This window comes from Pteropus vampyrus, unplaced genomic scaffold, assembly GCF_000151845.1.
Source record: "Pteropus vampyrus isolate Shadow unplaced genomic scaffold, Pvam_2.0 Scaffold144, whole genome shotgun sequence".
Lineage (NCBI taxonomy): Eukaryota > Metazoa > Chordata > Mammalia > Chiroptera > Pteropodidae > Pteropus > Pteropus vampyrus.
This window is the reverse complement of record NW_011888925.1, coordinates 2645830-2656832: the sequence shown is the minus strand read 5'-3', so window position 1 is coordinate 2656832 and position 11003 is coordinate 2645830. Positions and strand designations below refer to the sequence as shown.

Here is an 11003-nt window from a genome sequence, read left to right as displayed (position 1 = left end):
AAACACCCTGGCTTTTCGAATACATCACGATGAAATGTGTAAATTGCACAAGAAATAACATCCCTCGAGTAAATCTGTAAACAGTTTCTGATAACTTAGCACGCTTTGAAAGTTATAATGGAACCATTTTTTGAGAACTAATAGCAAATTTAATAAACGTTCTTGCTTGGTAGACAAATAAGGGACTCCTCTGAACGACTCAGAGGAGGCGAGGCACGCACTTCGGAAACGTCCTGTTCTGGAAATCACCAAGGAAAGGGGTAGGGTTCACAAAGAGATCACACCGTCACACGTTCCTTTCGATAACGCTCAGGTCATTTCGTTCCCTCCAGGGAGCACTTTGCATCTGCAGGCAGGTGGCTCCCCGTCATGAAACGCCCGTCTGAGCTCTCCACGCGCTCTGCGGGGCTCCCCGGTGCATGCTCGTGGGAAGAGGGGACCCGCGCCCGCCGAACACGGTCAGATCCGTCTCCGACCCGGCACCACGCTCCGCAGAACTAGAACCTCCCGTCAGCGGTCGCCTCCCTTCGTGCCCCTTTTCAGGAACATTTCTGCGCTGCGTGTCACCCGATCACCCTTCGCATCCACCTGTTTCATTGTCCCCAGGGAGCTGGTTCCCGCCCTTTCCCATGGGGCTTCGAGCTCTGGAAGCCAACAAGTGGCCCGCTTATCAAACACTGGCAGGACGCTCGTTAGGGTGTTGGAGCATGGGTGACGGTGTTCATTCCCAAACAGGCGACAAAAAGAAAAATAAATAAATAAAGAGAGACCAAGAAAAACAAATGAACAAATAAACAAACAAAAAAGAAGTTCCTCTGAAGGAATCTTAATGCAGTTTCCAGTTCCACAAGGAGGGGCATGGTTTTTTTCCCAGGGCATCTCTGCTTCCGACAGAGTGGAGTGACGTGGCTGCACAAGGAAGCAGGCGAGAGGGGCTGCTGAACACACTACACTATCTAATATTATATTAATTATATCATATACATTTACAGGTGGATAGATCTAGAAATAAATAGATGTGCATAGACATACATATATTTCCTACTCTATCCACTGAGAGTACCTAGAGGCGATGACACCCCAATAGCAATGAGCACAGCCAATACCCAGATCTTGGTTCTGAAATTCCACTCTCCAGTGAAAAGGAATCAGGGCTCTTTGGAGAAATAGTTCATTTCAGTGCTGGAGCAGAGATAATGCAACATGAGTCTAGAACATCATGTAGTGACAGAAAGTAAGGAAGTGTTTAAAATATGATGAAGGCATTCAGAAGGATCCTTTGGTCCAGTCAGGTTGGTACATAAAATTAACCATCACAGAGAATAATGGATTATTATCCATAGATTAAAATAATATCTATGAATCTACACTGACATAAATAGATAGATAGATAGATAGATAGATAGATAGATAGATAGATAGATAGATGATAGATAGATAGATAGATAAGTGAGAGAAGTGACAGCTCTTCCTTATATCAGGATTCCAATAAGTAAATGTAGAAGGAATGATGGAAATAGAAAATCACCATTAGGCAAACACCATGGCAAGAATTGTTGCAGGCATGAATCATTGATGGGTGCTAAAATTAGTAAACAAAAGAAGGTATGATGAGAAACAAAATATTTGCATAAATTTAATGTATCTCCCCATAAGATGTTTACCAATCACAAAGTAAAAAATAGAAGAGTAAAGAAACCTGGTAGCTGCCACCTTGTCCAGGTGATCAAAGGTAATATGAGCAGTGATAAGACAGAGCCACATCTGGTACCATCTGATGTGATGCACCGAGAAGAGCACATCGCTTCTCTATTATTCTTGCCCCAGATGAATAACTTCCGGGTGATGATTGCGAAAACATCAAATATATACTAATTGAGAGAGAGTCTACAAAATAATTGGCCAGTACTCTTCAAAACTGTGACGTTCATGGAAGGGAAAAAAAAAAAAATCTGAGAAGCTGTCCCAGAGTAGAGGAGACCAAGGGAATATACCAACTGCAGTAGCCAGCCTCCAAATGGCCTCCCAGTACCCCCGGCATTCATGGAATAGGGCTGACCCGTGTACCAACACGATATTGTGGAAATGACACAGTGTGATTTCTGAAGCTAGGTCATTCAAGCCTTTGCAACTTCAACCTTACTTTCTCTGGGAGAAGCCAACCTCCTCACGTCATGAGGCCACTCAAGAAGCACTATGGAGAGACCCACATGGTGAGGACCAGAGGCCTCCTGCTGCTATGTGAGTGTGCCATCTGGACCTCTAGTCTTAGTCAAAAGGTCAGATGACCGCAGTCCTGGCTGACATCATGAATACAACCTCCTCAGAGACCCTGAGCAGGAACTACGCAGCTAAGCAGCTCCCAAGTTCCCGACCCACAGAAACTATGAGATAATAAATGTTTGTCGTTTTAAGCCGCTAAGTTTTAAGGTGCTTGTTACATAACAGCGAATGACCGATGTAGCAATTATATGCCACTTGGAATCCTGGACTGGATCTTGGACCAGGAAACGAACATTAGTAGGACCACTAGCACAATTAAAATAAAGTCTATAGATTAGCCAACAGTATTATATCAGTGTTAGTTTCCCAGTTTCGGTAACTGTCTTACCGAAGATGTATAAGATGTTAGTCTTCAGAAAAGTTCTGTGAAGGGAATACAGGAACGCTCTGCAGTTTTTGCAATTTTTTGTAAGCCTAAAGTCGTTTCAAAATAAATATCCCTAATGAAAGGAGAAGGAATAAAATAATAAAGAACAGAAATTAATAAAATACAAAGTGTAATGGAAAAAATCAGAAAAGTCAAAATTTGATTCTTTGATAATACCAATAAAATTGGCAAACCTGGCAACATGGATTCAGAATAATTTTTTTAAAAGGAAGGCGCAAATTAACAGGAATGAAAAGGGATGTATAACTACATGTTACACAATAAAAATGTGAGACTATTATGAACAACTTTATGCCAACTTTTACATTTATATGTCATATATGAAATATGTATTTATTTTATATATTTATACTTAAGTTGATATGAAAATAGACAAGTCCCTATAAAAAATATAACTCAGCAAAACTAAGACAAGTGGAAATAGAAATCCCGGTTAGTCTTATAATATTAAACAGATTGAATCAGTAGACAAATCTTATCACAAAGAAAACTCCAGGTCTATCTAGCTTCACCAGTAAGATTAACCAAACATTCAAAGAACTAATAATGGTATCTTGTACAAATCCTTCCACCTTCCCCCACACACATAATAAAAGCAGCATGCTTAACACCAAAAGCTAATACTGCAGGCCCGTAAACATGGATGTAAAAATCCTAAGCAAATTATTAGGAACCTTATCTAGTAATGTGTAGAAAAGACAAACGCACTGTGCCCAAGTTGGATTTATTCTAAAAATGCAAGGTCGAGATGCAAAATTTAATTAACAGATTAGAGGCGAAAAATTGCACCATCTCAATGCATGCAGAGCGTGCATGTTGCCATGCCCAGTGAAGCAGACTGCACAGGGCACACCATACCAGTAGGGGACATGTTGTTGCAGGAAGTGACACCAGACAGAGGAATTCGGATGCTCAGATAACTTAGTTAGTGGAAGGAGAATTTATTAGGCCAGCGGAGCATATGGGGTAACAACTCCATGCACAAGCTTGCTCTAGTTAGATTTATTACAGTTTATATACTTCTGCAGTGTCCCCCTGCAAGGGGCACGTGATTCCTTTGTCTGAGATTTCACATGTGCCTCTTTTCTTAGGATGAGGAGGGGGAGCTTTGGGTAGGGGCCTGCAAGCGGGGAGGAATTTCCAGACTACTGGTCTTACGGGTCGTTTGTTTTGTAGAATCCGCAACCTTGGCATTATCAGCACCATTATAAGATTCTTGAGCAGAGAGACGGGACACCTAGGCTAAAAGCAGGGAGCAGCACTTATGGATGCCAGCACCTGCTCAGCGGATTCCTGTCCAAAGGCTGAGCTCCAACTGTAACATAACAAGCAGTTTTCCACAGTCTTGTTATTCCTACACAGCTACAGAGGTAAGGAAGAACATCAGTTGGTTGGCAAGCCATTAACCAACAGATGTGAGCTGGAGAGTCCTTGAGGTGGGGGACGGAGCTATGGGAAACATGTTAGCTGGAGAGCACTGGGCGGCATGTGGGGAGAGAGCAGTTTTAACCGGCTGAGTCGGTCATTTCTGCAGGCCTTTCCATTGCATTTTCTCTGATGCCTCCTCTCCTCTCTCAATGTGGCTGAGAGCAACAGGGGAGGAGGCGGTGGCTGAGCAGAAAGTCTGAGCCAGTTGTAGAGATGGGATCTAAATACTGGCAGCTTTCTCTGGAGTGCAGTCGGTTTTTGCACTGAAAAAGCAAATCCTTTCAATTCTTAACTGGAATATTTTTGTAAGCATATTTATAATAAAATAACCACTTGAGTTTATGAGAAAAATAAAAGTGATGAGTTTAAAAACAATAAAATCAAGGTTGTGACATTTATTTATTTATTTATTTATCCATTTATACTTTTAGGCAAGGCAACCCTTGGTTGACCTCACAGGTTGACCTCACAGATTGGGACCTTGTCAGGTTACAATCCCTTATTTTTTTCATTTTTTATGCCTACAGCACCTGGTCTTCCTAGGTGATCTCCCATCCAACTACTAACCAGGCCCGACGCTGCTTAGCTTCCAAGATCACGCGGGATCAGGCTTGTTCAGGGTGGCATGGCTGCAGGTGAGGCTGTGGTACCTTGAGGTAATGTGATGGGGAGGAGGAAATAGGGAAACATGGAATGTTGCTTATGTTCTGTTTCTCAAGTTGCAGTTTTATTCCGTGATTTCACTCCATTGTTCACGTATTTTGTACATATTACATATTTCGCAGTTTTAAAAACTGAACTCAACATGCTGCCTCTAAACATGTTGTCTCTGGGATTATCCGTCTTAGAGAATAATTCTCCCTACCACACAGGAGCCTGGGCCACTTGGCTGCTCCCTGTCCCTGTCCCTCTCACTTACGCAAATCCTGACTTCTGGCCCTCCACACCTTCAGCACCTCCATCCATCCTGCCCAGCCCAGAGCAGGCCGTCTTTGTCCCTCTGTGAGCGGCTGCATCAGCTCCCGGATCGCTCTTCCTACTCCAACTGGCACTCCCCTCCCTCCACCAGCCCCCCACTCAACTGAGGCCAAGAGGATATTTCCCAGCACGGATCTACTCAGCCATCTCCTGCTCAACCCCTGCAGTATCTTCCCACTGATGGTAATATAAATCTCAGTTATTAAGCTATTTACGAGGCCCAGTGACCTGGCTCCGCCCACCCCTTCGGACTCATTTTCTGCCATTCTGTCTCACCCCGGGATTCTCTTTGTTTCCTAAAATACACCCAGACTTTCAGGCCAGAGGGTCTTCTCACTGACAGATCCCTATTCCTCTCTCCCTTCCACCCAACTTGCCCTCTAGTCATCTTATGGTTTCATCTAAAATGTCACTTCCTCGTCCCATTTTTCAATGCTGGTTGTTATCTATCACCAAGCATGGCCTTTGAAAACTTCCCTCTCTTACGACCTGCTTCACTGTCTATATCCCTCACTTCTGGCCAAATGCAGGTCTCCACAGAAGTCCAGGGGGCCCTAGGGAATAGCAGAGCCACAGCCAGATGGTGAGAACCTGGGTTCTCCAACAGCCAGGTGGAAGCCTGCCTTCCGATTGCTCTCCCCTCTACCGAAGACACCTGGTGTATTAGTTATCTGTGGTGTAAAAATTACCCCAGAACATTGTGGTTTAAATTTTTAAAAAATTTATTATCTCATTGTGCTGTGGGTCAGGAATTCAGGAACAACTTAGCTGGGAGGGACTCACAGTCTCTCACGAGGTTTGTAGTCAAGATGTCAGTGAGGGCTGCAGTTACCTGAAGGCGTAGCTGGGGCTGGAGGCTCCCCTTCCAGGGGGCTCACTCACATGGCTATTGGTTGTAGGGCCTCAGTTCCTCACCACATAGACCTGTCCCTAGCGCCTTCATGCCATGGCAGCTGGCTTCCCCGCAAGGGAGCGATCCCAGACAGAGAACAAACAGGAAACCAAAGAGCCTTTTGTGACCAGGTCTCCAACGTCTCACACCATCATTTTCATTTTATTCTACGCATTAGAGGTGAATGAATCACTGAGTCCAGCTTACATCCAAGAGGCAGGGGATTAGGGCTCATCTTTGGAAAAGGAGAGTATCAAGAATGTATGGACATATCCCCAAACCACCACATCTGGTAGGAAACTCCAACCCTGGCCGAAACCCATCCATCCACCCACTTGGTACCTGCACCCGAGGGGAAAGCAGATCAGATAACCAGAGGCTGTTTCACTTTGAACTCCCTGGGCGCTCATGCTTCCTGGCGGTTCTTCTCTGGTAAGTTCCCAACCTTCTTTCTGAGATAACTAATCACAACTTCTCGCTCCTCTAATCTCCAACTCTCTTTCCCTTTTCCTACTCCTACATCTATCTACCCGAATCCACATCTGTGCACACCTCCTGCCAGGACAGAACTGTCTCTCCTCCTTTCAAACACTCAGACCTCCTCATCTGCTCCGCCTCCCCTTGATTTCTCAAAGTGGTCACTTCTCTATGTTTCCCTATTTATTCGTTGTCTTTTATTGACTCTAAGCTCCACGAGGACAGGGATTTGTATCTAATGTGTTCACTAATGCATTCTCTACTTTGTCATCAGTAAATACTTGTTGGATGAAGAAACGACTGAATCCTGAATCGATGGGAGGAGGGAAGCTCCATCTATTCTAATGGGAGGGAGGGAAGGAGGGAGGGAGGAGGAAGCGCGAAAGGTAGGAGGAGAGGTGTGTGGCCTGAATTTCTTGCACTGGACAAGAAGGCTTTTGAGGGCGAAAGGTGTCTTTTTGCTCACCGTTGAGTCCCCAGCACCCATCCCCATGCCTGGCACATAACCGATCCCCTAAAATTGTGTTGATTGATTGGGTGCCAAGTGATTGCCCAAGCCCACACCTATTGTCCCCAACACCTTTCTTTGTCTGTACTAGACTTAGGTGATAGGTCCTATCTTTGGATCCCTGTAGACTACGTCCCTCTCACAGATGCCCACAGAGTCCTGACGTGGCCTCACACCTTCCTGCCCGCCCACTGCAGTGGGCAGAGACTTGGGCTTTCTGTCTTTGCCCTGCTCTCCAGGGACACCCAGGCTGTCTAGCTTACTGGTGGCTGTTCCCTGGCTTTGCCCAGAAGCTGTTGGGAATGACCTAGTCCCCAGGCACAGCCTAGGTTGGGGGTGGAACTCACCACAGACCCTGGGGGAGTTGGGTCCAAATGGCAGGGTCTGGCAGTTCATGAGAAGCGCTGTGGACTATCAAGGAACTAAACAGAGTCCCTGCTGAGCCACTCTCCAGCAGGGTGATTTGGGCTAAATTCCTTAGCCCCTTTGAGCCTCTGCTTTCTCATTGACGAAATGGCAAGTTGTTGTAGTGACTGAGAAAATGGACATTATGCAAAGTACTGTGAGGCCACACTGCCTGATTTAAATCCTGACTTTGTCTTTCACTATTAGCTGTACAAACTTTGGGCAAGTTACTTAATCTTTCTGCACCTCAGTATCCTCATCTATGAAACAGGCATGATAATGGTTCCTGGCTCATGGGATTGTTTTAAGGATTAAAACCATGCCTGGCATTCAGTCAAAGCTGAATATATATGGGCTGAGTGATTATCATTACAATTTACAGCACATTAGAAGTAGTTATGTTTATTATTCTGAGCCCTGCCCTGACGGAGGTCACAGACACAGGAGCAATTAGAACATAGGGTCAGATGAGGCTATGTTCACATTTGGTCAATGTCACAGGCACCAAAAGGAGGAGGAGACTCACTCAAGTTCTGGCTGACACTTGAAAGTGTCTTTGGTTGTATGATATGGATTTTAGAGGTAAACAGGAGAGAGAAAACACCTTAGACAAAGGAGGATCAAAAGAGAAGAAAGCTAGGCTGAAGAGACACGCAGATTTTGGGGAATGGGGACAAGTTAAGTTCGGCCACAACACAAACTGCACGATGAATGAGGAAGGCAGGCTGCAAACAAATCATGCAAGAATCCAAATGCTCAATTAGGAAGGCTTTTTCTCAGAGCAGTGAGGCCCAAGACAGTTCACTTATCCATCCATCCATCCATCCATCCATCCATCCATCCATCCATCCATCCATCTATCTATGCGTCCGTCCATCCATCCATCCATCCATCCATCCATCCATCTATCCAGCTATCCATTTATTCACTCCTTCAATACTCACTGAACTCTTATTTTGTGCCCGATCCTGGACCCAGGGCTGGGAAGAGGGACACAAACCAGACATGATGCCCACTGTTTTGGTTATCTGTTGCTGTGAAACAAATTACCCTAAAACTTAGAAGTTTGCACTAATAACAATCATTTATTTCCTTACCATTGTGCAATTTGAGCAAGGTCTGGAGTGGACAGCGCTCTTCCATGTGATGTTATCTGGAGCAGTTTGACTGAAGCTGGAGGATCCACTTCCAAGATGGCTAACTATATGGCAAGTTGGTGCTGGCTGTTGGCTGGGGCCTTGATTCTTCTATATGGGCCTCCCCACAGGACTGCTTGGGCTTCCTCACAGCATGGTGGCTGGGTTCCAAGGCATGGAAATAGAAGCTGACATTTCTCTTAAGCTTAGAGTTGGCATGGCATCATTTGCGCTGCAGTCTATTGGTTCAAAGCAAGTCATATGCCAAGGCCAGAATCAATAAAACCCACCTCTGTGTGAAGGAAGTGATTAAAAACTTATGACGATCTAAATACACAAACCTATCAAGGAGTGCACATTAAACACTGAGGTTGATCAGCTGACCAATAGGTTGGATAATTGATTTTCACTATCCTGTACAGTATTCCACTGCACGATTAAATTGTAGCTTATGCTTTCTCTTCTAAGGATGCATTTAGGTGTCTATAATTGTCCTTTACTTATGAACAGCGCTGCAGTGAATATTCTCTGTGTATGTTCCTCTGTACACGTGGGAGGATTTCTCTAGGAGTGAAGTCACTGGGGTGAGGGGTAATAAGCACATGTTCAAATTTACTAGATATTGCTAAATCACTCTCCTTTACCACGCCCCCAAAGAGTTATTTTGCTTTACATTCTTGACACGTGGGGATGGTAAGACTTATTACTTTCTGCCAAAACTAAGAATAAAAAATTTCTTCCTTCTTGCTTAAATAATCATTTCCTTAATTATCGGTAAAGTTGAGCATCTTTTCACATTTTTTAGCGATTAAAATTCCTATTTATCTGTGTATAACTTTTGACAATTTTCAGTTATTTGTCTGACTGATTTGGAGGAGTTCTTTTTATGTTCTGGATACAAATCCTTAATCTTCTCTTAGTCTGTCACTTGTTGTTTTGCTTTGTTTATGAAACTTTTAACACTTCTCAAAAATATATAACTTTATTGAGGCATATTTTATATATATAATTTACCCACAAGTGTACAATCCAAAGAATTTTTAGGAAATTTACCAAGATGTGCAACTATCGCCGTAAATCAGTTTTAGAACATTTCCATCACCATAATATGATCCATTAACTGTTAATCCTGTTTATGGACACTTAGTGCACAGAAATTTTGTATTTTAGTGTTGTCAAATTTATCTATATTTTCCTCTCTGGTTTATGCTTTTTGTGTGTCTTTTTAAAAGAAATCCTTCCCTACCTCATAGTCTCCTTTATTTTCTTCTGAAAGTTTAAATTTTTTGCTTTTTAACGTTGAAGTGAATCAATTTTTCTTAGAATTGATTTTCCTGTATGATGTGGAGTTATTTTCCATATGAGTCATCAATTGTCCCTGCACCATTTATTTCAGGTCCCATCTTTTCTCCAGCGATATGCATTACTGTCATTGTCATATCTCTGCTTTCCACGCCAGCCTGGGTCAATTTCTAGTTTTCTACGTTGTTTCATTGATTTAGTTCCATATTACCGGGACAGTATTACAATGTCTTAGGTAAAAGATAAAAATTATACTTGTTGTGGAGGAGAGGACCCCATCTTGTATTTCTTCTTAAAAATTGTCTTGACATTTTGCTCTTTCATATGCGTTTAAAAATAAACTCTTAAGTTTCATGAAAAATCCTTGTAATTTAGATTGAAATTTTAGATCGATTTGGGGGAGAATTGAGATTTTTATAATGCTGAACTTGTAAACCTTCTGAGCCTAATAAAATCTTGTATTGTCTGCATATGGGGAGAAAGAATGGAGATACTTAACTACTGAGTCATCTTAAAAATATTTATTGGTCTATTCATGTTTTCTGTTTTGTGTTGGATCAGTTTAGACACGTCTTTTATTTTCCAGGAAATTGTTCATTTCACTTAAGCTTTCAAATTGCCATAAAATTGCACCTACTAGATCCTTATTATTTTTAAATTTCTACTGTATTTGTGGTTACATATTTTCCTCTTCTCTTTCATGATATTGTTTATTTGTACCTTAACTTTATTTTCTTGATCAGTCTTGCCAGAGGATTGTCTATTTCAATAGCTTATTCAAAGAGCCACTTTGAACTTTATTAATCTTCTCTATTTTAGCTTTTATCTATTTTATTAATTCCTATTTTATCTTTGTCACTTCCTTGCCTTTTTAATGATATAAATCATATTCCATAATATTCACCATTCTAAAGTGTACAATTCAGTGGTTTTAGATATATTCACAAAGTTGTGAAACTGTCACCATTATCTATTCCAGAAGATTTTTATCACTTCCCCCGCAAAAAAACATATCCATTAGTAGCCGCTTCCCATTCCCCACTTCACCAGCCCCTAGGAATCACTAACTGTTTTCTATCTATATGAATTTAACTATTCTGGACATTTCACATAAATGGAATGATATAATATGTGGCCTTTTGTGGCTGGCGTCTTTCACTCAGCATAATGTTTTCAAGGTTTGTCAATGTCGTAGCATGTATCAGT

At 42.5% G+C, this 11003-nt stretch overlaps 1 protein-coding gene and 1 pseudogene across 3 annotated transcripts in view; both read right to left on the bottom strand.

Moving 5' to 3' along the window:
- The window catches only part of SPDYC (speedy/RINGO cell cycle regulator family member C), a 25259-nt gene that overhangs the window by 11893 nt on the left and 2363 nt on the right, over positions 1-11003 (bottom strand). The window contains exon 2 of one of the 3 annotated variants that reach the window (XM_023535765.1): positions 8457-8787. In XM_023535765.1, coding sequence (XP_023391533.1) covers positions 8457-8459 — 3 coding nt within the window. In that variant the 5' untranslated portion in view covers positions 8460-8787. The remainder of the gene's footprint in view (positions 1-8456; positions 8788-11003) is intronic. The other 2 variants (XM_023535766.1, XM_011368796.2) reach the window with 2 other exon arrangements.
- Positions 4618-4736, bottom strand: LOC111745001 (annotated as a pseudogene).